The sequence below is a fragment of the Heterocephalus glaber genome, unplaced genomic scaffold, assembly GCF_053883595.1.
Source record: "Heterocephalus glaber isolate CG9 unplaced genomic scaffold, H.glaber_assembly_v1.0 deba00001145, whole genome shotgun sequence".
NCBI lineage: Eukaryota > Metazoa > Chordata > Mammalia > Rodentia > Bathyergidae > Heterocephalus > Heterocephalus glaber.
The window spans coordinates 581,348-608,916 of record NW_028258202.1 but is presented as its reverse complement, the minus strand read 5'-3'; the positions used below and the strand labels follow the sequence as shown (position 1 = coordinate 608,916).

Sequence of the window (27,569 nt, the reverse complement as noted above, 5' to 3'; positions counted from 1 at the left end):
CACACTGAACTCACCAACTGAAGATATACATTTTAAAAGGATGCAATCACAGGTTCCCGGGGCGCCCCGCCCCTGCCCTCTCCCGCGCCACGTCCCCGCCCGGCCCCTCGGCCCCTGAGTTGCAGAAGGGTGTGGCCGGCTGGTCTGTGGTCTGTGGTGTGCTCTGCTCCGCACGGCTTCTCCGCGCTGGAGGGCCAGGTGAGCGCCCGGCGGACCCGGCAGCGCGCGGCCGACGCGGGCCTGAGCTCCTTAATTGCTTTCCTTTGGTGATCCCTGAATTAAACAAATTGAAAGGATGAGTGAACTGGAACAGTTGAGGCAGGAAGCAGAGCAGCTGCGGAATCCGATCCAGGATGCTAGGAAAGCATGTAATGATGCAACACTTGTTCAGATCACATCAAATATGGACTCTGTGGGTCGAATAGATGATGCGAACGAGATGTACGCTGAGGGGCCACCTCGCCAAAATCTATGCCATGCACTGGGGATATGACTCAAGGCTTCTAGTCAGTGCTTCCCAAGATGGAAAATTAATTATTTGGGACAGCTATACAACAAATAAGATGCATGCTATTCCCCTGCGGTCCTCCTGGGTGATGACCTGTGCATACGCTCCTTCTGTAAACTATGTTGCTTGTGGCAGCTTGGACAACATCTGCTCTATATATAACTTGAAGACCAGAGAGGGGAATGGCTATTTGTCCTGCTGTCGCTTTTTAGATGACAGCCAAATTGTTACAAGTTCAGGAGATACAACCTGTGCTCTCTTGGGACATCGAAACCGCCCAGCAGACCACCACATTCACTGGGCACTCTGGAGATGTGATGAGTCTCTCCCTGAGCCCTGACATGCGGACTTTCGTTTCTGGTGCTTGTGATGCCTCTTCCAAGTTATGGGACATTCGAGATGGGATGTGCAGACAGTCCTTCACGGGCCATGTCTCCAACATTAATGCCGTCAGTTTTTTCCCAAATGGATACGCTTTTGCTACTGGCTCGGACGATGCTACCTGCCGGCTCTTTGACCTCCGTGCTAACCAAGAGTTGTTACTGTATTCTCATGACAACATTATCTGTGGGATCACTTCCGTAGCTTTCTCAAAAAATAGGCGCCTCCTGCTAGCTGGTTATTATTATTTCAATTCCAACGTGTGGGACACGCTGAAAGGAGATCGTGCAGGTGTCCTTGCTGGTCATGACAACTGCGTGAGCTGTTTAGGTGTAACTGATGATGGCATGGCTGTGGCAACAGGCTCCTGGGACAGTTTTCTTAGAATCTGGAATTAAGAGTGCCAAGTATTTTTTTTCTGTTCTCCATCAATATCTGGAGAAATCAGTGCTACAGCCTATAGCTGTGAAAACAAATTCTACCTTGTATTTGCAGGTGAAGATTTTTCTATTACTGTATTAAATACAAAAAGTTTTCAGTAAACTACAAAAAAAATGTGGAAGGAAAAACAAGGCAGGGTGCTTGCTGAGATCAAAAGCACCAGGGTATTCATTAATTTGAGGAGTTGGTTTAGTTTAACCTTGATAAACTTTTGCTTGTACTGTTTATTTTTTTTTAGACAAGAATGTATATTTTATAGCAGCTGCCCATGGTGTTTGCTTTTTGTTAAGAACATTTTAAATTTAGTATATGTAAGAAATGTCTTATCTTTCAGTTTTGTAATGCAAGAATCAGGTCCCATAATAGATGGAAGTGATAATATGTGTGTGCTATGTTTAAGGAAGTCCTCTTGAATTTGACATTTCTTTAGATCTAACCAAACACTTAATGTTTAAGAGTATTGTCAGCGTGGTGGTACACGCCTGTAATCCCAGCATTCAAGAGACTGAGGCAAGAGGTCGCTATGAGTTCAAGACCAGCCTGAACTACATAGTGAGATCCTGTCTCAAGAAAACTAAATAAATTAATAAATAGTGTTGATAGGTGAGGTACCTCTGAGAAAAGTCGTTAGTTTCTTGTGCATCCTTTCCGTATCATTCTACAACAGTGTTCATTTTCAGTCCTTTGAGGGGACAAATAATACGAATATCAGAGAAAAAAAGATTACTCTCTGACATTTTGGACATACCTAAGAAATTTCACTAGAATTTATTATATTAATAAAACACAAGTACCAGCATATATATAATTCTTGGCTCTTTAAAAGCCTGGTCATGATCAGTTGAAACTTTTGTGTACCTTTAAACCACTGGACTTGCCTGTTGACTTCATATTCTGGAACCAAGTTTGTAGAGTGTACTTACATTTCAGAAGTTTGATAACCATCTGGGTTGTCTCTGCATCTGAAGAATCTTACCTAGTGTTCTCTACTAGTAACATCTAGACAGAAAATACTGTGACAGCAGTAACATTTTTGAGAGAAATGTAAAATTTGACCCATTTGCTAGCACTGATTTGTTATCAATTCTAACAAGGTGGATTTTATGAATTTTATGTAATATAAAATAATTATATGGCTGGGAGTGGTGGCATATGCCTGTAATCCCAGAACTTGGAAGGCTGAGGCACAGGATTGCCATGAGTTCAAGGCCAGCCTGGGCTATATAGGTGAGTTCAAGGCCAACCTGAACTACACAGTGAGACCCTGTCTGAAGAAAGAAAAAAAAAATCTGCATTTATGTAAACTAAGCCCCCACCTTTCTTAAAATGAAACATTTAAGCTTTTTGCTCTCTTGTAATCTTTCCTTCCTGCAAAATACTGGTTTCTAAGTGGTTTTGCTTCAAAGAATATCTGAATCTCAGTGACACACCTTTAAAAGCCAAATTCCTAAAGCGAAGGAGTCAGGAATATACCAAGACATTTCTCCACTTGTCAGTGGTATAATATCAGCTATTACTAGAATGTTCCCACCCCTCAATTTAAACAAAAGATACTTTTCCTTTCTGGTTTTCTCCTAGAAATGTGACTGACAGAATACCGTTAGTCTTGCTTGATGTGAAATCATGTGTTATTCTGATATATAGAAGTGCATTGTTCTGATATAAAGAAGTGCATTGTTTTGTAACTTAGAAAACTGTTACTATTCAGATAGTTAACTTTTGATCACCTATAACCCTAAGCTAAATACTTCTAAATTTTACTTGTAAATTTTCATTTTTATATTGTATATATGCTGATATTGTGCATCAACTGTAGTGAAAGCAGTGTTGTTTATTAAGGTCAGTTGATATTAGAAATAGAATAAAATGGATAGAGGCAATGTAGGACCAAAACAGAATATTGTAGATGGCAGGTGTGAATGTGTATTTGTCTTTTGGTTAGGAGTTCTGTGAACTGTTTGCTATTAATGTTTATTTGTGAACTATTTATATCACTTCATAAAGAGCAGCTCTTTGATATAGGGCACATTTTAAAAGAACATATTCATTTCCAAAAAACGGGGTTCAGCAATTCATTCCAAAATCCAGTTCAAGAAAGCACTTCTGTTGTGTAAATAACCACAGACACACATACAAAGACACACAGAGGTACACATTTTATATATGTGTGTGTGTGTGTGTGTGTGTGTGTGTGTAGACAGTATCTCTTGTTACTGTAATATACTTTCAAGAGGCACAATACAGACTAGAATTCTATGGTCTTAACATTTTAAATGACATTTATTTTGTTATTAAAGTTTGTATAAAGAGGAGTTTAAAATGATCCCTATAATATGCACACTGGGCAACTAAAAAAAAAAGGATGCAATCACAGAGATTCTAATTAAATTGGTCTCAAGGTAAAACTCAGAGACATGTCTATATCTATATCTATATTCTTTTACATTCTCAAGGTGATTCCAATGGCCAGCCAAGGTTGAAAACCGTTTCTCTAAACCAATTATATAGACAGCTAGGTTAGGTAGAAATATTCTAGGAAGTCTCAGGGCTAGGCCCTTGAGAAAGTCAGTGCAAAAGGTGCATCTGTTGGAGGCCAGGCCTCAAGATAAAGATGGAATGACCAGGCCTGCATACCTCCCCAGGAGATGAGATAATTGGCATCATCTGGTCCAATAAAATCTAGATAGACATCAGTCACCCCAGTGGGTGACCAAGACCTCCTGATCCATCCCTTCCTAAAAGTCTTTGTTCTTTCCATGCACACGTGCTACATGATCTGCTTCCCCATTGGATCAATACTACCTAAGCAGCTATACTTGTAATCTTCTTGGTTGATCATAGTTTTGACCCACATTGTATTCACCTCATGATTTTGTTCTATAAAACTTCCTCTGTGAAGTGGGGTCCATGGCAACCACTTTCAGGTCCCCTCCTATCTCTCAGAGATACCTCTCTCGATAAAGTTTTCCTACTCTTAACCTCCATTGTTCCTTAGAATTCATTCTTTGATTTTGGGGAACACAAACTCAGTGTATCTGACATCTAGCAGGTTGGGGGTTACATTTATTTCCCCTATGTCACAATGTTTCTCAAACTTGCCAAACACTAAACTCTCTAGAGCAGGCTTAAAATTTGAATTTTCTCTCCCTCTCTCTCTCTCTCTCTCCCTTATTTTTATCAAAGTGTGACAGATGATTTTTGCCAAGTATTCCAAAATACAGCTAAAGTTGAAAATCAACTCAAATATTGATTATTTGCTTGAAAGTGTTATGGTTTGAATCAAAAATGTTCCCCCGAACTTTCATGTGTGTAGAAAGTGACTGGATCATGGGGGGACTATACTTCATACTTCATAGCTAAATGTGCTGTTAGAAGGTGAGTCCTGGTCTGAAGAGGCAGGTCACTAGGGGTGTGATCTGCAAGATTACATCTCCCTCATCAGCTTCTCCTTTCTCTCTCTGCTTCCTGGGTGCCGTGGGTTGAGCACCTTTTTCTCTTCTATCCCCGCCCCACCCCCAGCATCCTGTATCTGACCTGGAGCCAGCCAACCATGGGCTAAAACTGTGAGCCAAAATAAATCTCTCCTCCTTTAAATTGTGAATGTTGGGTATTTTGTCCCAGGGATACAGGAAATGATATAGAACCTCCAAATGATATAGCGGAAATATTATACCTCCCAACCTGCTAGATGTCTGACACACTGAGTTTAATGTTCTCCAAAATCAAAGAATGAATTTAAGGAACAATGGAGGTTAAGCATAGAAAATATTTATTGAGGGGGAAAGATACAGCTCTTGGGAGGCAGGAGAAGGCCCAAAAGTGGGTTGCCAAGGACCCTACTTCTCAGGGGAAGTTTGATAAAGCACAGCCATGTGGATACAACATGGGTTACAGCTATGATTAACCAATAAGATTATAAGCATAGTTTGCTTAGGTAACAGTGATCCAATGGGGAAGCAAGTGTACATGGAAGAAACAAAGAACTTTTTAGGAAGGGGTGAGTCTAAGGGTCTTGGTCACCCACCAGAGGTAACTAATGTCTATCTAGACTTTATTAGACCAGGAGTTACCACTTATCTCAGGCCTGGTCATTCCTCTTTATCTTGAGGCCTGGCCTCTAACCGATGTAACTCTGGCCACAGTTGTAATGTGTTTTTACCTTTGTCTTGACTCTCTTGATGGTCTAGCCCTGTCTGAGTGCCTATAATATTTATGCTTAGCTTAGCTGTCTATAATACCAGCAATGGGAAAATGACTAAAACAAAAATTGGTAGGAGGAGTGGGATCATTGCTGACTGTATCTGACCATGTGGTTTAGAAACCTTTGGAAATTCATTGTGAGAGGAGTTTGAAAAAATTTAGAGAAGTGGGCTAGAGAAGCCCTAGAAACTTGTCAAAGCTCAGATCCGAATATTGATAGAAATGCAAACACTAAAGTACAAGCTCAGGAAGTTTCAGTTGGGAACGAGAACTTCACTGGCAGTTGGACCACTGGCTATGTATGTTGTGCTCTGGCAGAATATTTGTCTACATTTTACCCATGTCCTGAGTCTTTGTGGGAAACAAAGATTAAGGATGGCAGACCATTAATCTGGCAAAGGAAATTTTAGAACAGCCCAAAATTCAGACTGTGGAATGGGTACTTCTGGCTGCTTTCAGTCAGATTTACAGTGAGAATCAGGAGCAAAAAACCTGTTTAAAGTTTTCATTTTTACCAGAAAGGAAGCACTATAAAGTTGGAGCAAAGGAAAGCACCATTTTGAAAAGATTAACATTTTTAAAAGCCAAACCATTTGCATCAGGACAAAAGGAAAGATGGCTTGAAGGCATCTCAGGAATCTGCAAAACCCCACCCTTTAGGTCCCAGAGTGCAAAACTGTAAAGCTTTCATTTGAGTAGAGAGCCTCTGAACACACACCCCCTCCAGAAGGGCCACCTAACGAACCAATTTCTCAGGAAATTGATTTGTCCTGTATTTTGTCCCACTGAGAGGAAAGTGACTAAGACAAAGGGTAAATGAAAAGAAATAAATCATACTTTATCTACTTTATAAGCTCCATAAGGACAAAGATTTTTGCCTGTCTCATTCACTCCTAAATCTCTAGTGCCTACAATCCAAATGGTTTCTTGATCTTCACAATCTTCCCACTTGCCACCATGGACAAATCAGTTTTAACTTATATGAGTCTATTTTTTATTTTCCCAAATGGAAGTAATAGTTCACAGGGCAGTCATGAGAAACATGAGATAATATAAAGTGCTTCATGAATTAGAAAATTTTTTAAATGTTAATTTCACAGAGAAAAATTCAGTTTCTTTTTTGCTCTCCCTGCCCGCTCCTCAAGAAATTTTAGTTCTTTTTAGCCCCACCAGATAGTCCTGCTGAATCGCCTAGGTCCCACTAGAAAGCCCTGCACCAGATCCTATCCTAACGAGGTGACTCCCTAATGGTGGTCAAAACACATTCTTTTCCTGCTTCAAGTTCAGTACAATCTATTCTCCATTAATTCTGATGAAGAACATGGACATGGATCCAAATTTTGCATCTTCAATTTACTCCCCAACTCCTTTTTCTTTTTGGCACTGGGGATGGAACCCAGGGCCTTGTTGATGCTGAACACATGCTCTATCACTGAGCTATACCCTTGGGCCTACCTCTTTTTTTTTTTTTTTTTTTTTTTTTGGTACTGGGGATTGAACTGGGACCTTGCACCTTCAGGGCAGGCAGCAGAACCACTGGGCCTACCTAACTCTTAAGGAAATTGTCTACTCTTTTCTGAGCCTGTTTCCTCATCAAGAAAATGAGGATAATAATGAATTATATTATGGAATCGTTGTGACAATAAAATAAGTTAATAATGCACATATTTCCACATACATAGAAAGCTCTTAAATACAATAATAAAATCCATGGGTTTTGTCCAAAAGTTTCTTGATTTAAAAAGGGAAGGTAAAAATAATAAAAATGGAAATAAATTTAAAAAGAAAAACAATTTAAAAGGAGGGGACTCATCAAGTCCAAAATTAAGATGGGTTGATCTAGCTTTGATATCAATCACTTTCTGATGTCTGAAGTTTATTTGGCTGGCCAAATACAGTGCAAAAACATGCTACTCCCTCTGTCAGTCATTCAGCAAGTATGTACTGAGCACTTACTGCACACCAGGGCTCTGAAGGAACACAAACAGGGAAAGAATATAGCCCTTGGGGAGTCTGTGGCAAACAAGCCCTTAAAACAAAAGACCATAGCCTGGACACCACTATCAATGTAGCAGTGGTATGTCCTATTGCAGGCAAAAAACCTAGGACTCAATAAACCACTTCTTGGGTATTATGAAGTTCACAGTGTTTGTAATGGCACAAATTACAAAACATCTAAGGGAAAGCATTAACTAGTATAGAAGATTTATTAGATAATAAGCAAAGGTTAAAAGAAATATAAAAACCCATCTCCTCCTAGGCCATTTAGTCATTCAACAAACATTCACAGTGTACCTACTTCTAAATAAAGAGGGATGACTCAGCCACAGTCCCTACCCTCAAGGCTGATAATAAATACATAATACTGAGGAATGGCTTTTCTGTTAACAACTCCTTTTTCAGTACAGGATTTCATCTGATCCTCCTGATAGACAGAAAGCAGTTATTAACCCTTTTAGCAAGGACTCGGGCCAAGCTTATAACTGGGGCTTCTTCCTGCACCCAAAGGCCAACTGCCAGCCCACAACCACCTAATATAACTCTGATTTCCCTTGGGCTGGAGAAACTCCTTGACTCTCAGCTGAACCTAGTATCAGGATCTAAAGGCTCAGTAGTTCCATGACGTTCCCAAATCCCCACAACCTTCAAGACAGGCTTTAACTCTTCCAAGGAGAGAACCCTAACTTCTACTTTCCAGTTCATCTTAGCCCAAGGAAAAGCCAAGGTGTTCTTCTAAGTTCCAAAGAAGAGAGTTGTGTTTACTTTCAAGAAGCGATAAAGAAAAGGAAACCAGGGCTGGGAATTTAGCTCAGTGGTTCTGCTGCTTTCCTTGCAAGCGCAAGGTCCCAAGTTCGATCTCCGGGAAAAAAAAGAAAAGGAAATGAAAATGGATTCAAGAAGGGTCAGTACACACTGGCAAGCTGTGCCTCAAGTGTCTTGCCACAAGCTGAGCCACCTGGAGGAAATAAGGGTTCCAACAGTGAAGAAAGCACAACAGGAACAAAACAGAGGGAGTCAGAGAAGGCTGTGAAGAGGAGGGAATGTCTAAGTGGGAGTCTTCGACGATGAACAGCAGTTTTCTGGAAAACAAGAGAAAAAAGCTAAGGAAGCCTTCCCTGTGTCTGTGCCCTATGCTTTTCACATGGAACAAGGTGGTCTGCAGCGAGGTAGTCTCCTTCCATACTATCTTCCCCACCAACCGTTAAGACTCAGAAGCCAACAGTAAGTCTTACCAATTCAGTATCACCAATCTGGCACAGGGCCTGGCACAGGGCCTGGCACAGGCTTAGTACCATGATCAGGGTAGGAATTAGCTCTTGGAGCCAGCTCTAAATAGCCAGATTAGAGATTAACTGCTTTCCTTTGTTAAAGAACAGGAAAATTAAAGGGGAAAATATCTCAGGTATGCTCAAAGGCAATTCAACAAAACACACCAAAGTTTAAGTGATAGTGAAGTGTGAAGTGATGGAGGTGTTTTTTCTCCTAGAACTCAGAAGCCATGATTAAGCCACTACAATTAACAAGTTGCCGTAGATGCTCATCAAAGAAAGCAGACATTTAGCCTAGCGCCAATACAGAAGCAGCACAATTCCTCAAAACGCAGTCCACAACTGGGGCATCTGGAGGGCAGACACCATTAGAGAGAAAGAGGTCCTGCCAGATGGGCTGCAGCAAGGGTGGGGCAGGCAGCAGACAAGGCAAGTTAAAGAGGATGAGGATTCACAGGGGTGGCCTGCAATTTCCTTAAGAACAAGGTCTATCTCTGGCAAACTTCTGCGTATCTGGTGCCTGGTCATGTCTGGCACCACAAGACAGTTTGTTCTGTTTAACAAGTTGTACTCTCAAGGCCCCTAAATTGGGGTCACAGTTTAGTCAAATTTGATGCCCTGTCTGACTACCCATGGAGAAAGGGGCACCTTTATTTCATTATTTTGCCCATAGACGGTGACTTTTTAAAATTAGTCTAATCAGAGGATGCTCCATTTTTTAAGTTATGATCAGAAGGGGAGAATTATTCTAACTGCTATGCCTAGAGTATGTGCTTTGCCTAAAGGTTCCACCAAAAGGGTGGTTTTTCCAATTGGTCCACCTAGAAGAGGCAGCCTTTTGTCATTCCTCTACCTGAAGGGGACACCTATTTGTTACATATGCTAACAGCTCCCATGGCATCTAACAGGAATTCAATAAACATTTCCTGAGATAGATTTCTCACCTTCACTGTCCCTTTCCCTCTCTACTCCAGTCCCCATGTGCATCAGGTACACCTGGAAGCTACAGGCAAAAAATAAAAACCTCTAATATAAAACTTCTCTTCAAGTCAACATTTGTTTCCTAAATCTACTGTTTTCATTAACCTGGAGTTATGGGGAAAAAGATTTCTCTGGGCTCTTTCACAATGGGGAGTGAACTTATGTAACCTGTTATTCCAAGAGTTAAGTTAATACAAGCTGGAAGTTGGAACACAGTGAGACTTCGCTATCCAGAATTCCCAAGAAATGAGTTCTCTTCATAACCAAGTTTCCCAGGAGCTGGAATGCTCACCACTTTTCAGTGCTGAATCTTTTCATTCTCACCATTTTGAGTAGGACTCTTTTTGAAAACATACTTTTTAGTCTTCTTAAACAGATTCTTCTTTTTAAAATTTTCACTGGAGTGGGCTGGTGATTTAGCTCAGTGGTTCCACTGCCTGCCTCAAAAGCTCAAGATCCTGAGTTCGATCCCCAGTACCAAAAAAAAAAATTTCACTGGAGTAATTTTTTTAAATGTAACTGATAAAAGCACAAAACTCGTACATATTAATGCGGTACCTTGCAAGTCTTCAAAATATGTTTACATTATGTAATTTTTCAGCTATTTATTTATTTGTTTGTTTGTTTGTTTTTGAAGACAAGGTCTTGCTGTGTTGCCCAGGCTGTTCTCTCATTCCTAGGCTCCAGTAATCCTCTCCCTCAGCTTCCTGAGTAGCTGGGACTGCAGACATGAGCCACTGCATCCAGCTACATTGTACAATGTTTAAATCAGGTTAAACATATCTACTTCTTCAAACATTTGTAATTACCTTATGGTGAAAACTTACAACAGATTCTTCTTAATGTCTTATCATCCTTGGCATCTGGTATTGCTTAAGAGGCAAATCACAGTGTTACCTTTAGCATCTCTCCTTTCTGATCAGTAGGGAGGGAGCAGGCCAAAAGTGTCTCCCATAGTTCTTCCCTTTCCCTTGGCCTCTTTGTCCCAGTATTTCCCAGGGGGTTTCTGACAGAGTTACCTAAGCAGATGTCTCAGGACCCCAAAACAGCCATAAGTAGTTTATTCATGAGATTCCAAACATGCAGCCACTGACCCCAGAGATAACTTTGGGTCAGTTCTCTTCCTCTCTCTGGGTGGCTGCTGGCCTAGATTCACATTCTAAAGGTTGAGATCATGAAGGGAGGAAAAGATACTCTTTCTTCTAAATTGCACTTGTTACAGTGCATACAGATTTAAAACTACTCAACACGTATACAGTTGTTCTCTCTAGTATGCACTATTATGAAAACAATAATCTACTTCATTAAATGGAGTACCACATCAGAAAATGTGGTAAAGCATAGAGTCTATACTATATATTGATTCAGGAACAATCATTTCAACTTCTATTTGTACTATCTGACATGGTCTAATTCAGAACACTATTACAGGACAGGAATCTTTCCACTCGCCTGCACTCCCAACAAATGTATGCATAGTGGAATCTTTATATTTTTATTGCAAAGAAAAGTAAGTTGAGGTTGACCAGATTTAGGCACCCAACCTGGTGTTATCATGAGTGGCATTAAGTGGCTATGACTTAAGAAAACAAAATTACTGTTCTCATTTAAAATTTTAGTGGCTTACAATGACATGTCATAAGCAAAAAAATGTAAAATGAAAGATACCTTAACATATATTTATTCTTTTTATTAATGCAATAGAAGTTTCATTTTTCTAATTTCATTTGTTCTTATATAGAATCAGAGTGTATTACCTCACTTTGTAGCATTACTGCTTGTAATTAATTCATACATGATAAAATTTTTAGTCACTTATTTTAATCTAAATCCACATTATAATTCATGTTCATTATTCACAACATATTATAATTTGTAAAAGATTATGTAATCAACAGCTGAGGATGTAGCTCAGTACTAGAGCACTTGCCTAACATGTGCAAGGTCCTGGGTTCTATTGCCAGGACAGAAAAAAAAAGATTATATAGCCAAATACACTGGGAAACTCTGGCCTGGTCTCTTCCAGCTATAGTGGTCTATGACATTTTTTTTTTTTTTTGTTACCGGGGATCGAACTCGGGTCCTTGTGCTTGCAAGGCTGGCAGCGGAACCACTGAGCTAAATCCCCAGCCCTAGTGGTCTATAACATAACAAGGCTCCTTCACTCTAGCTATATGGTAGAACCACTTGGGAACCTTTATAAAATAGTGATTCCTAGGACTCCTCCCCAAGAAATTCTGGTTTTCTTGATGTGAGGTAAGGTCACAGCATTAGTAGCTTTTTAAAGCTCTCCAAGTGATATGGTTTTGTCATCAGGGTCTATATAGGATTGTGTAGCTATAATTAAAAAATGAAAACTGCAATCAAACAAGCAGTATGCCAGATTCTACCCAGGGGAATATCTAAATTGCCTGGTGGTTGGGCATCTCGTGGGCACTGCCAAGGTGTGCTCATGACTTTGAAGCTGCCTGGCTGTGAGCTCAGGGTTTACCCCATATTCGTACTGGTGAGAGTTAGTCCTGTGGAACCCTCAGGCAAAGTGCTCAATACATCCTTGAAATACCTTAGGTACGGTAAGTTTTTTGAGAAAAAAGATGTTTCTTCTCCTATAGGTCAGGTTGGTTCTACAAAACCAATGAACCCAGCCAGAAGCCATGCACACTTCCCCAGGCAAAGAGAACAGAGCCAGAAAGGCACTTGGACAAGCACTGTGCTCAGAGGCAGGAGAGGCTGCTTGGCTGCTTGGTCCGCATCTGTTCTATGCTGCTTCATGAAAACCCCTCCTTGGCATCTCAGCCTGGTGGGTTCCGTGGTCAGCCAGCACCATACATTCTCAGTGACAATAAATATATCTCAAGGTTGCCAGGACTCTCAGTGGTGCCTCAGCTTCAGTTCAAAAAAAATGTTTCCCCCTTGGTTAGCGAGGCAATGAACAGATTTCATGGGGGAAAAGGAAAGGTGGAGTCAAAGGAAAGGAAAAATCTTTGGGTTGGGAGAGATGAACTGACCACTCCAGAAGCTTGATGAAGCTCCTCTGTGGGCACACAAGCATTCTTTACAATTCAGAGCTGACTCGGAAATGGTATAACTTTGTCTAGACAGGGATTTTAAAAGGCTTCATGAAATTTTATCTTCTTAATTGGTATTTAGTGATCACAGCATATGTACCAATCATTTTACATGCATTATTTTAGATTCTCACAACAGCCTTCTGAACTGCACACCATGAACCCCACTTTACAGGTTAAGAACTATGGCTCGGACACATCAGTCAACAAGTAAGTGCTGGGCGAGTGGAACTTAAGTCCACAGCTACTAATTTCAAATCCCAAGAACCTTTTCCTTGACACGCCATCCATTGATTTTGCCTACTAAAAGCTGAAAAATACAGAATGGTATAAGGAAATAACACTCCATGTAGCTGTGGGTCATTGTGACAAAATATCAACTTAAAAGATAATCAACTTAAAAGGAAGAAAGGTTTATTTTGGTTCACAGTTTCAGTCCATGGTCACTTGGCCCTGTTGTTTGGGTCTATAGCAGCATAGTACATCATTGTGGTGGGAACACATAGCAGAAGACTCATGATTTCCATCTGAATCCAGCAAACCCTCAGCTAACTGACAGCACAGTGACCAGAAGACCTCCCAGTAGGCCTCACCTCCTAAAGGTTCTACTTCCTCCCAATAGCACCACAGGTTGGGGACCAGGCCTCTAATACATGGGCCTCTTTGGAGGACATTCAAGATACAAAGTATAGCACATTCATTCCCATAATCCCATCACTTTGAGAAAACTATTGTTAGTATTTTGGCATATGCTCTGCCAGTTTCTCTTTTATATATGCCTGTGCTTTATTTTGGATAATATTATAGATGCAAATTTATTCCCTGATTTTTCACTTAGCATTATCTTATGCATTTCTACATATCCTTATGTATTTGTTTACAGCATAGTTTTTCATAGCTGTATACTAGTCTACCACAGACCTAGAGAAATATATATAACAATTCTCCTATTATTGAATATTTAGGTTATTTTCATTCTCCGAAAGATAACCAAAAGATATTTTTCCCACAGTATCTTATTATTTCTTTGGCAGAAGGTCCTGAAAATGGAATTGCTAGGTCAAAAGAGACATGAAGTAGGGGCCAGGGATTTAGCTCAGTGGTTCTGCTGCCTGCCTCACAAGCACAAGGACCCAAGTTCGATCCCTGGTACCAAAAAACCCAAAAAAACAAAAACAAAAGAGACATGAAGTAAATAGCAACAACAATGCCTCCTGCAAGTGCAGAGAGCCCATGAGTAAGTTAATTTAAGGAGACCTCAGTCACCTCAGGGTCTCCCGGTCGGGAAGAATAATCTGAGTTTGTTATTTTACAAATACTGGGGATCAGACTAAATTATCAGGCAGCTAATTACACTGCTCTCAAGGAGCAAATGATTCCAGTTAAAGTAAAAGCAGCTGATACATTTGAAAAACTCGTCTTCTCCTTAAGTCTATTTTCCAAGGAAAATAAACCATTTTTTCCTAGGCTTGTGGGTGTAGCTCACTGGTAATGTGCTTGCTTAGCATGCTCAAGGCACTCCCTTTGAGTCCCAGCATCTCAAAAAAAAAAGAACATTTTTTTCTGATTTTTTCCCTAGATGACTTACAAACCTTTTTTTTTTTTTTTGGTACCGGGGATTAAACTCAGGACCTTGTGCTTGCAAGCCAGGCGTGATGTCACTGAGCTAAATCCCCGGCCACTTACAGACCATTGTAAAGAAACTATGTTACTTAGAAAGAAAAATACTGTAATAATAAAATATATAGTCAAACCTCAAATGTCCCACTCACAGAAAAGCAAAGACAATATATTTTGCTTTGGTGTGCAACTGGATACACACAGTGGGGGAAACAGAAGCAGATGGACTTTTGCTTTGTCTCTTTCTTTTTCACAGTTAGAAGGCCCTACTGGTCTGGCCTTCTTAGGGGGGGTTGGGACCCAGCTCTGCAAAGCAGAGAGGGGCTGAGGTTGCCCAAGTCTTGTCTGCCCCAGCATAATGAAAACTGAATGTAGATCAAGAAACTTCACAGTTAACATTACTTCATTTTAACATTCCCATGATTCTGGTCTCCAACTCCTTGGCCAACAAACAGGATGTGAGCGACTCCCCACCCAGCCTCCACCCCTGGGATCCATTCTGAGTCAAGAGGTGCCTTGTGCCCTCTGCTCCTGAATTATTCAGTTATTTCTTCCCAACATCAGCTCTCTCATATATCGAGGACCTTACACAGGTGACTTTCTGAGCCAAGAATTCCCTCCCCCACCTTCTGCAACTGGCCAGCTCCCAATCAGCCTTCAGAACTCAGATATCACATCCTCCTGGAAGCTTCTTCCTGCCTCCCTGCCAAGTCAGGTGCACCTCTTCTATCTTCCTTTCCCTGGAGCCCCAAGCTAAGTCTCCACGGGACGATTATCTGCCCTTACCACTGGGATGAAGGCCAGCATTCTAGTTCATCTCCATATCTCCAGAAATGAGCACAGGACAGCCCTAGGGTCAGGGACTCCATAAATGTGGGCTGGCTAGAAAGAAGAATGGAATTCAGTCCCCTACCCTCAAGAAGCATATATTTTATTGAGGAACTTACATTTTAGAAAGAGAGAGAAGGAGAGAAAGAAGAAAGGAAGGAGGGAGGGAGGAAGGAAAGGAGGGAGGGAGGAGAACTACCTGACTGAGCAAATCTCCCAAGTTAAAGGACTGATACTGAGTGGTCTCAGGCATGCCCAGACACACTGCCTATCACACCCAGCCTTGCTGCAAGCCACTTGTACAAACACTTAATTCAACACAACTGTTATTTGTGGCATTATTAAAATAGCCTTGTCCATTAAGATATTGCCATCCTGTGTACTCTATAATTTGCAGCAAAATAGATGGAAATGAAGGTCATTATTGTGTGTGTGTGTGTGTGTGTGTGTGTGTGTGTCTGTGTGTTTTACTGGGGACTGAACTCAAGGCTTTCACACTGAGCTACATCCCCAGCCCTTTTTAAATTTGTTTTAGAATTTTGAAACAAAGTCTTGCTAAGCTGCTAACCTGCCCAGACTGAACTTGCCATCCTCCTATCTCTCTCCCAGAGTCTGGGATTAGAGGAGTGCACCACCATTCCTGGTTTGACAGACATTGTCTTAACTGAAATAAATCAGGCACAGAAAGACAAATACTAGAGGCTTGGGCTGATGGAGGGGGATATAGACAGAAGAAATAAGTTCTAACGTTCTTTAGCACAGTGGAGTGACTATAATTCACAATGCCCCTTAATATATTTTATGAACAACTAGAAGAGAGCATGAAGGCTCCAAACACAAAGTAATAATAAGGAGCTAGAAATATTAATTATACTGATTTTATCAGTTCCTACCGTATACATATGTTGAAATGTGATACTGTACCCCATAAATATATACAATTATGTGCTAATCAAAAAAAATTCATACTTCAAAGAACTAGGACTAGAGGTCCCATTTGACCCAGCTATTCCCCTGCTGGGTATCTTCCCAAAAGAATTAAAAGAATCATACCACAGCGATATATGTCCACCCATGTTTATAGCGGCACAGTTTGTAAGAGCTAAAGCTTGGAAGCAGCCCAAGTGCCCATCAACTGGAAACTGGATAAAGAAGGTGTGTTTTTTTAATAAAATGGAGTACTACTCAGCCATAAAGAACGAGAAACTAGAATCATTTATAGCTAAATGGATGTATATTGAGGCCATACTCTTAAGTGAAATAAATAGGACACACATGTGTAAATACTGAATAGTTTCTCTAGTGTGAGAAACTGAAAGTGTAAATAAGGATTAAAATGAATAATTAATAATTTGAAATAGGAAAAGGTCCAAAGGTGTAGGGGTGGTGGGAGGGGAAGGGGAAAGAGAAGAAGGGAAAGGAAAAATTATGAGAAAAGAAAAAAACCGGAAATGATGTCTATGTAAATAGGGAAGGGTGGAGGGGGTGAAGGGCGCACAGGTAATGGGGAAAAAAATAAGAACTAAGATACATCATGTACAGGTACAAGCACCCAATGATAAATGCATACCTAAAATGTACCAATAAAAGAATTTTTTTTAAAAAGTGTTGCATCCATTAAAAAAAAAAATTCAAACTGCTAAGGAGATGGAAATGCTAACGACCCTTATTTGATCATTACTCGTTGTAAACTGTAATGATTATTACACTGTGGCTCATACATTTATATAATTAAAAATAAAATTTAAAAAGGAAACCTCAATGAGGGCTTATCTGAGTGAAACTGCAATTCTACAGAGCAGAGAAGAGCTCATAGCTTGAACCAGGAGGGCTAGGCCAATGGTTCCTGAGTGAGAGCAGGAAATTCTAGAGAGCCATGTGTTATCACAAGCAGGTCATGACTTGGCAGAGCCATCATTTGCTGAATAAGTACTACTCTTCATATATGTGAAGATAAAATTTTCATGTTTAATACTACAAATGCATGTAAAAACATTGCCGAATTGACGATAATATTCTATCATTGGCTGATTTTAGTTTCTTGGGTTTTGTTTTTTTTTTACCAGAAGAGATACTAAAACTCCTAACTCCAGGGCTGGGGATGTAGTTCAGTGGTTCCACCACCTGCTTTGCAAGTGCAAGGTCCTGGGTTCGATCCCTAGTAACAAAAAAAAAAATCGTAATTCCATCCTTGGACCCCAAACCAGACTGAAAGTAAGTAAGAATCCTCTGGGGTATGAACTGGAGTCCTTATTCTGGTTATCAGCTCTCCCTGACATGAAGAAGACCCAACACCACATACCGATATAAGAAATGAAGTAACACCCAGCACTATAGGCTGGGAGCTCTCTGAGGGGACAGACTAGTCATATTGACCTGTGGGTCTCTAGAAGCCAGCATAAGGGTGAGGAATGGCCCAAGATAAGTTGTGCCTACTATTAACAGCCAGGAAATAATGATCTGAGGAAAAGGTAATTTGAGGCCTCTGAAAAGGTACTGAGCAGCAAAGCCAGGGAACCTGCTAAACTACTTGGAAATGTGCACTATGCTAAATGCATTTCTGGTAATAATTTTACTTTCTTGTTCCCCTTGGTTTTAAATAAAAGTACCCTTTGAAAGGCAAACTGGGCTGTACTATAATAACAGAAAACGAGATGTGGGAAGGCAAAGTAGTGTCCACAATTGGGTTGAAACTACAAAGGAGAAGAGCATGTATAAAGATGGCAGGAAGATCAGGAGTGAAAGACTCCTAAGGAAAGGTGACCTTCAGAGAACAGTGTCAGAGTCATTGGCCAGTCACCCTTATCCACTTGAAGTTCCTCTTCCCAGAGCAATTTTCCACTCTAACCCTAAAGGAGACTCTGTTGCTGTGTGCAGTGGCACACACCTGTAACTCCAGCTATTTGTGGGGCTGAGGCAGTAGGATTACCAAATTTGAGGCCAATCTGAGCAACACAGTGAGGCTCTGTCTCAAAATTTAAAACAAAAAGGAGACTATGTTTTGTTTTGACAAGGGAGCTTGTTGGTTCACACCTATTCTCTGTGTGAAGCAAGTTGACCTGCCTACCTCCTCTCCAGTGCCACCTTGCCTACTAAGTAGAAACTATGGAAATCACAAGGGTCTGTCTTCATTTTTTTTGTATATCCTTTTATTGATACATTTTAGGTATACAATATAATGACATGCATCATTGGAGATATGCACCTTTGCATACTCTCTTGGTTCTTATTTTCACAAGAGTCGGTCTTAAAGCATCCGTCATTCCTCATCCTAGACAAGTTCCAGCTAAAGAAAATGCCAGAGCAGTGACTCTCAATGAACAAGTGACTTTGAACTTAGCTTAACTGCAGTGGGCAGAACACTGACCTGGAACGTCAGAAAGCCTGGCTTCTAGGTCAAGGCCTACTGTCATTGACTTGCTACATGACCTGGCCACATTTCCAGATAGGCAGATTGAACACTTGCTTAAGCCACCAATAGCAGGAGTACAAAAGAGAGATGGGGAGGAGGGGAGAAAGAATCTAGTAAGGAGCTATTTTAATTTCAACATATGAGTTTTGAGTCATTTCATAAAAGTAATGTTTTATTTGAAAGTTTCTATTCCTTTCATTTAAGATTACATATGGGTAAGCCCTAAAATCTTTTCAGCACTAGGGGTTACTAAAAGTCTTGATCTAGCTAGTGACTTTGGACAGGTCCCTTCCTCTTTTGGACCTGAGTTGTCAAATGCTATGATGTTCACAATGGATAGTTGACTGAATCATTAGTGTCACATAGTGTAAATAAACTCACCCAAGCCAGAGAAGTACAGACAGGGACAAATGATGTCAATGTTTCCTCCTAAAACCTAATCAATTTCATCAAGATCAAAGTTGAGCGCAAGAACCATAATTTGAATCTTCTCTGATTATTTTATTATTCTGACACCTTGAAATTTTTATCACATTAATAGTTCAGGTCTCTAAAAATTGAGAAGATTAAGTTTCTTGTTTCCAAAGTGGGAAAGAAATTCTAGTGGACATTTTGATGCACAAATTTCCAGGGAAGATGTTTTCAACACATGGAAATACCACAAAGAAGACCAGGAATTTCACGGTATTTAAAAGAAAATGGCAAGTGGAGAAAAAAGAGAAGAAAGAAAATGTGTTTCCCCTCCTCCTCTTGTCAACCTACTGTCCCAAGAGCCTCTGGGGATGAAAGATAGGGCAGAGACAAAATGAATCCTGACAAAGTATCTGTCCCAAGTCCCAAAAAGATCCTCCATGCTCCATCCAACTCAAGAGGCCATCTCCTCTCCTCTTTCTGTTTTTTTTTTCAATTTTTATTTTTATTAGTACATGTTTAGATAACGATCACATTTCTCGTGGGGAATTGGTGCATGTACATAACACATTTCAATTCTTTTCTTATGCTCTTCTCCTCACCTCCCTCCCAATGCCCTGCTCTTTAGCAAAGATAGTCACATTCAAAGTGTACACACCTCATCCAGTGACAAACCATCTGCAGTTTGAAGATGTAGTTTTCATTTTTTTCATCTCCATGTGGATTTACAACAGTCTTCCCTCACCCTAGAATTATGATGTGAACCTCAACAAACCAGTGTCCTTTCTGATTTGGAGCCAGAGTTGCCACAAAGTTGGAAAATTAAGAGGTAGGAATTTTATACAAAGATGAAGAGGGAGTTTCCACCATGGGCCCCACTAGCTGTATTCAAGCAAGAGGGAACAGAGCATCTTTCCCACAGCAAGTTCATGAGCTAGTGTAAAATGATAGCTCTCCAGTGTTATTAAACATATCTACAGTCATTTAGTGCTTTGGGGACTTCCTGTATCTCAAAGGAGATATTATACTCCTAGGCTGATGGCCTAATTGCTTCTGCAATTATCATCTAAACACTTACAAACATTAAATAGATCTCAAAGGGAGGAGTTGGAAAGCTTGGATTGACTCAGCATATGGCAGCAGGCATGGAGCTATTTCCCACAGCCTTTGACCGTACCATTCTTGAGATGAAATGCAGAGTACAGGCCATAGATGCCATAAAATGGTCACATCCAAAACCAGATGTGGAGGAAAACTCAATTTACAGGTAGTACCATGCCCAGGGTGTGGCAACTGTCATGGATCCAGAACCAGAGAGGCTTGATGCAGTCCTGAGTGCATCATTTCCCCTTCCGCTTCCAACACCCATCCCATGCCAGTTATAAGAACTTCTAGGGCACTCTCAAAGGGGTTCAAGTTACCAAAGATCAGCCTTCAGCGGCCAAGAGGGTGTTGCCAGGAAACAAGGGCAGCCCAGTCCCACCCTTGCAACCTAGAAGATGGTAGGGGCATGACCTGTGATAGTAGAGAATCACTTGAACTCCTTTATCATCCACTTTCTCTTCTATCATCTCCTTTTCCTCTCCCTGTCCTCTCTCTGCTGCTTCCTAGGGCCCCAGCTCTGCCCGCAAGCTGCGAGTGTGACATGCCACTACTCAGTCCCTCCATGGCAGCCAAGTTGTCCCTGCAGGGAAGCTACAAGCTGTTGACCTGTCAGCTGTCATTCACTCAGGCCATGTTGCTTCTAAACCTTCCTTGCTCTTTCCCTGCCCCCATGGTTGAAAGAAATAGCCAGAGGAAGAATATGGAGGGAAATTCAGTCAGTTGGAAGATACATAGGGTAAAGTGTTGACCAGAAGCGCTGACTCCCAACAAAATGATCAGTAAAGGAGTGGAAGTACCAGGAGGAAAAGATACTGGGAAAAAGAAAAGAAAGACCTGAGAATGTCTAGATTTAGGGGTGTTTGTTTGTTTATGGTCAAAATCTAATATTCAGCCTGCTGGACACCTTGTTGAAGCTTATGACTAAGCAACAAGGGAGTGCCAGATGGTACAGTGATTATACTCCTCGATTCTTTTTCCATTTGGCACTTATCTCAGACCATTGCTAAGAAGGCCTAATTTAAGTGCTATGCCATCACAGCTCCTGAAGAGAAAAGTGCATATTAGGAACTTCAAGGGGAGTCCAGGCTAGGGCATCAGACCAGAAAATAGAAAATCTGACCCTTTTGCCAACTTACAGAAAGTAGCCATGTTCCATTTATGCAGCAGTGTGCGGGGGGGTAGGGGCACCCTGAGCTGAACAACATGTATATTCTCAAAGGCAAATGGTCATGCTAAAAATGAGAGATGGCCTCTCTCCCAGATCTGGCACACTTCCAAGAAGCCAAACCAATGGCAAGTTATATTGAAAATTGTTCTTTTCCGTGCCAGGGATTTAGCTCAGTGGTGCTCTACCTGCCTCGCAAGTGCAAGGTCCTGAGTTTGATCTCTGGTACCGCAAAAAGAGAAAAAAAAAGGTTCCTTTCCTTTAAAAGACATCTATTACATAAATCCATCTCTTTCTAACCATAACTGGAAAGGGCTAGGGCCATAGGTGACTTGGTGAAGCCATGCCTTCCCTCCCATGGAAAGGGCTGGTTGATTCAGTGGACAGAAAGGTAGAAAAAGCAGAGCCTCCTCCAGTCCTTGTCTTAGCCTGCTGAAATCAGTAGGTGGCTCTCTGCAAGCTATGCAAGGATTTTGAAAACTATTCTCCAAGCTGTCTTATCAAATTTCTCCTAGACTAATCCTGGTAATCAGTGGGACCCCAGGGGGTAAAAACAAACAAACCCAGAAAAAAAAGGACCTTGTTACCCTCTTTGTTAACTGAGAACTAACCAGACCTAGGGCCCCAGCTTTCCTGGTCCCCTGCCTTGCAGAGACTTCAGGTTCCATGTCCATATCGCCTCTGGCAGTTATTTGTGTCTCCCACCTTCTTTTTCTCATAGAAGTCATTTCATTTTTCTCCACCAATGGCCTCTGCTATCTACCTTTAAGGGCAGAGACCTTTAGGAAGATGGGTGCCAGCGCCTTGAGTCCTGTCCTTCTGAAGGGGTGAGGTCTGCAGTGGAGAGTGGCTGACACACACAATTCTTTCTCAAGGCAGCTGGAGGCTTGCATGCAAAAGTCAACCAGTAGCCATCTTCTGCCTCCATCTAAAACTTTGTGGTCATACTGCTCCTTCTCTCCCCTAACTTTCTGGAGGCACCAACTGGCCCTGGCTCCTGGCCTGTTGCAACTGTGGTTAGCATTTCCAGAATATTCAGTCCCCTTGCTTTCAGCAGAAGTCCCACACTCTAAGGGGTAGCTGCATTTCTAGAGAAGATGCTCCATGCAAAGTGTTGGGATCCAAAGCAGTAAAGGCTAAGCGCCCACTCTGCCTGTCTACGCTCTCATTGATCCTGTGTGCTCAGCGAAGGCACCCCCTGAGACCTGGCGTTTCTCAGGCACAACTGCTTCCTAAAGTGAATCCACTTCAGGAAACTAATGACAGTTCCTTGAAATGGTTCTCTCCAGCAAATCTGTGCAGCCCGACCTTAGCGGCAGGGGGTCAGGGAAGCACAAGGCAGTTTCCCCTCCCCTCAGCTGGCCACTCCCCAGCGCAACGGCCCAGAACGTGCTGGGAGAAGCAGGCGGGAGCGCGCTCAGATGCTCTTGGGAGTGCGAGCCGTATCCAAACTCCGGCGCAAAGTTGCACACGTTCAAAGGCAATAGACACAGCCGCCCGGCTCCTGCTGCCGAGTAGGTAGCAAGCGGCTCGGGGGCGCTTTCAGAAGTGGCCAGAGATCCTGGAGCCAAGCAAAGACTCCGCCGGCGGGGCCATTCGGTTCCCGACGCCACAATGATCTGACGCCTCGGTGCTGAGGGAGGCGCCGAAGCTGTCCCGGACCCTGCGGGTCCTCCTTCTCCCCTAAAATCCCAGGAGGTGGCCGGCAACTCCAGAACCAGCCCTTCTGAGGGCACAAGGCCACTCAGGACGGCGCAACCAAGTCCAAGAGCAGGAAATTGCAGTGTTTAGCGCGTCTGGGAAGAGGTTCAGTGAAACGCTATCCCCTCACTCCCCAAGAGGAGAGGAGAGGCGGGGAGAAGCGGGGAGGGGTGGACCCAGAGCGAAGCTCTAGCTGGCGCCCCCTGAAGCGGGATAGACGCGGGGCCGCGGGCCGGCGGCGCGCAGTTTACCTAGCTCTTCGTCGTCCTCCGGGCCAAGTAGGCGGCAGGGAAGGCGGCTGCGGAGGCGCACAGTGCGCCGGTACAGGCTGTCGGTGCGGCATCCCAGGGCCAGCAGGTGCCCCTCTAGGTCCTCGAGCAGACCCAGCGAGTGGCCACAAAGGTCGGCGAGCTGCCGGAGTAGGTTGAGCGCGGCCAGGTGGCTCACGTCGCGGAGCTCAGCCAGCGGCTGCGGCGGATTGCGCGGACACAGACGCTGGGGCACCACGGTGCGCCTGTAGAACGGCATCCCGGGCGCGGGTGCAGGGGACCAGCCTGGCGGCTCGGCCGGCTCGCCCGTACAGGCGTCCCTGACCCGAGGGGCCCTGAGAGGCGGACCCAGCTCCGGGTCTAGCAGGCCCCTGGGCGTGGACAGGCGAGCGAGTGGGCGCCAAAGACGCCGGGCGGGTGGGCGGGCTGATGGGTTCACAGCCTAGAGCGCCGGCTCCCCCGCCACCCCCCGCCCCGGGGCTGCACACTCGCCGGAGCCACCAGTCCCTCTGACTCTGTTTCGCCGGGCTCCTCCTCCTCCTCCCCGCCTTTCTCCTCCTCCTCAGTCACACTGCTACTTCGGGATCCCCTCACCTTTTTTTTTTTCTTTTGCGGTCAGAGATTCGCAGATTAACGCTTGATCCTGGAGAGGAGGGAAGTAGAAGCAGAAAGACAGCTGGAGCCTGAAAAGAAGGAAGGGGAAGCGGTGGTGATGTTCAGGGCAGGGTGTATGCCTGCGTCCTCCTTCCTCCTGCAGAGCTCCAGGTACTGATGGTCAAAGTTGTTTTCTGCTTTGCTTTTAAACTTAAACTCCTTCTTCGTAAGTGCTGAATATTGAACTGCGCAGGAGCCCACATCATCAGAGACCAACGGACCAAATAGTCTTCATTCCTGTAGCTCCCTCAAACATATATTCTATGTCATGCTCCCAGCTAGATTAGGCTGTGAATACAAACAGCTAGTGCCAAAGAGCTTGCAAATAAGGAGGAAAGAACCAAGTATCTTGTTCTACAGCTCAGAGGGGAAGTCTGTCTGGGGAGTCCCACAGTGCCTGGACTTCTGTAAAGGCCTTGGAATGAATGAATGCAAACAACCCCAATTTTATGGAATAAGGACACTATTTCATTTTATATGCAAAAAGAGAACTCAGAGCTGCTTCCTTCTGGTGGAGTCTGCCAGCTGGAATAGGCTTCATCCCTGGCCACAGTGGGCTCCTGAGGTGTCCCAGAGAAGACTGTACAGGAACTGGGGTGTGCTTCAGTGCTGCCATGCTGTCATGTCCAGATTTCTTCAATTTTATAAGGTAGAAAAGAGATGACATTGTCATCCTCAGAAAACCAAAGTGGCTAAGTGCCTGTGTACTTGGGAAGTTTCTCCTCAGAGCACTTCTTTTCTACACACTGAGCTGGCATCTGCTTCTCCTCTAACACACTTTGACTGATGTGCTTCCGTTTCTTCTCCCTCCTAATTCTCTCATCTTTTCTCCTACAAATATTCACATCCTTATAATCCTTTATAATCTATTAACAAAACACTGAACAGAATACCGTGTCTTCACTAATGATCCTGAGTGTGGCCTGTTTCCATTTATTGCTTCAGAGAATTAATGGTCCCTTAAGCAGTTCAAGAAGGCTCTACAAGTATATTTCAAAGTTGCTTTTGGAAAAGTAGATTTTCAATGTTTACACTACAAAAATAGGTGATTAGCTTAATTTAATCATTTGACAATCTATACATACATCAAAACATCATACTGTACTCAAATAGTCAATTAAAAGTAAAATAAAGAATGCTGTAATCCATTTAGCCTGATCAGTAGTTATTCTTCGCTTAATAAATTAGAACATGGATACCAGAAAAGTTGGGTTCTAATAAAAATAAGAATCACAAAATGAGCAAAAGGTAACTTCCTTTCTAAATTGTAAAGTCCAGTTGTAGAATAAGAATTTCAAAGTTTTCTATTTGGTCAACTCAAACCTAAGCCAAGACAGTGACTGGCAGGAAGTAGAGACTTGGTTGGGCTCTCCAGAGATACATTTCCTTGACCTATGAGCTGCTTAGACTGATCTCTGCTCTGAAGAAGAAATGAGGTATGAGCAGATTGAAGGAGACTGCGTGGGCAGTTTTGCAGCCTGAGCATGGCAGGCCTGGGCTGAGACTGGTGACTGAGCCACCCTCTCTATTCTGATTCCTGAAGCTGATGAATCTTTCCAAGCTCCATAATAACAAGCTCAACTCCAAGCAACTCAGCTTTGGCCCCTTTCCCTTCCCCTAGCCTCATTTGCTCACTCCAGCCTCTTCAATGATACTGTCCTGGCTTTCATCAAGGAAACATGAAGGACTTGCAATGGAGCCACCTGAGAGCAGAACCCCTCCTCCCTTCCCAGAACTGCACTGGGACTGCTTGTATGATGGAAGAGGCCCAGGCAGTGTCTTCACCCTCTTTCTTAGTTCTGGTCTCTTCCCAGTAGGAAAGGTGAGACCTGACTGAAGGGTTGCCTTGGGTGCAAGAGGCGGAACTGGATAGAGACAGCCCCAAGGGAAGCAGCACAAGGGGCTTGGCTCTGGTCTGTGGGTGGACAGTCGTGATTCTAGAAGTGTCACACTCCAGCCAAGCTCACCAAGCAAGAAAGTAGCCAGGAGAAGGGTCTTCATCACCCTCCAGCACAGCATCCTAAGGGTAATATGATCATGCTTGTTTAATAGTAATATTTCTTCATAATAGTATTGTCTTCCTTACTTAGATTGTTAGCTCCTGAGAGCAGGAGCCGTGTCTATCTTGTTCACTTCTGTATGCTCATTGCTGAGACTAGTGACTGCCACATAGTAATAAATGAAGCTGGATTATAGGCAGAGCCAGATATGAAGAGCTTATCAAATGGTTTAACTTGCCCAAAGGGGCAATAGTCACTGTGGTTTCTGGAACAAAACATTGCCTGACGTGAGGAAGGAGGAGGGGCTTAAGAACTTTTCATCTGGAGGCAATGTGGAGGCCAAGGCTGCTATGCCCACTTGCACCCACATCCTCAGAGCCGAGTAGCCAGTAAGTGCTCTGTGAATTAAACATTTGTTTTGATTTGCCTATAAACCTGGCAGTACATATTCAGGAGGGGAGAGAGGGAAGAAAGGTGCAAAGGGGAAAAAGCCAGACCTAAAAGCACTGGATACTTCCTACCCACCAGCCAACTCTCAGGCTCCAGGCTTATAGTATTTCCTCCTGTCACCATGCTTGGAGTTGCAATCTAAGCCTAAATTGGGACCACCTGTGGAATTGGACACAGATCTGACCCAGAAACAGAACAGAAAGACTGGCAGAGAGGCAGGAGGGAACCAGGAGAGTTGACCACTCGTGGTCAGCAAGGTCTTGGTTTCCTCCCCATCTCCCTTCCTTTCTTCGTAGTTTGTTATAAAGAACCTAGAATTTCAGCTGGCATGATGGCACACATGTGTAATCCTAGCACTTGGGAGGCTGAGGTAGGATGATTGGAAATTTCACTCCAGCCTGGACTACATAGTGAGACCCTATCTCAAAACAAAACAAGTAAACAAAAAGAACCTAGAATTTCAATAAAGAATGAATTTGAAAGAATGAACAAAGGGCATAGGTTATGCCATTTTTCCTCTTTCAAGCTAACAGTGTCCATATCTGCAATATGAAAATGTATGAGCAAACCTCATACAACCAGCCCAGCTTCCCAGTAAGGCCCTCAGAACTACTCCAGGATGAGGAACAAGAAAACTGTCTCCACGTGGCTACTTCTCAAATATATCCAAATAGTAGCAACTTGGCTAAGAAGGGAAGCCAGTTTTCTCTTTAATGTTCCTCCATAATCAATCTTTTAAGTGTTTTTGTTTGTTTTGCAGTTTTGTTTGGTTGGTTTTGGGTTTTTTTGCAGCGCTGCAGATCAAACCAGCATGCTAGGCAAATGCTGTACCCCAAGCCTGTTTTATCTAAATTTTAAGAACACACATTCCAGGAGCCGGGGATTTAGCTCAGTGGTGCCACGCCTGCCTCGAAAGCACAGGGTCCTGAGTTCGATCCCTGTATCAAAAAAAAAAAAACAAAAATAAAAACAAAAAGAACATACATTCCACCCCATGCCCCTTTGCTATGAGATTCAGGAAAGATGCTTTCATCATGAATGAGAAAAAAATACATACCTGCTAGGGGATAAAAAAGGCTGTTCATCAATCCCAATTCTAACATTTCC

At 42.7% G+C, this 27,569-nt stretch overlaps 1 protein-coding gene and 1 pseudogene across 3 annotated transcripts in view; one reads left to right on the top strand and one right to left on the bottom strand.

The window, feature by feature from the left end:
• Nhsl2 (NHS like 2) overlaps positions 1 to 24,293 on the bottom strand; it is a 339,816-nt gene extending 315,523 nt beyond the window's left edge. The window contains exon 1 of one of the 3 annotated variants that reach the window (XM_087210539.1): positions 23,341 to 24,293. In XM_087210539.1, the coding sequence (XP_087066665.1) occupies positions 23,341 to 23,617 (277 nt within the window). In that variant the 5' untranslated portion in view covers positions 23,618 to 24,293. The remainder of the gene's footprint in view (positions 1 to 23,340) is intronic. The other 2 variants (XM_087210540.1, XM_021250562.2) reach the window with 2 other exon arrangements.
• Positions 168 to 1,581, top strand: LOC101725688 (guanine nucleotide-binding protein subunit beta-4 pseudogene; annotated as a pseudogene).
• Positions 24,294 to 27,569: the final 3,276 nt, after the last annotated feature.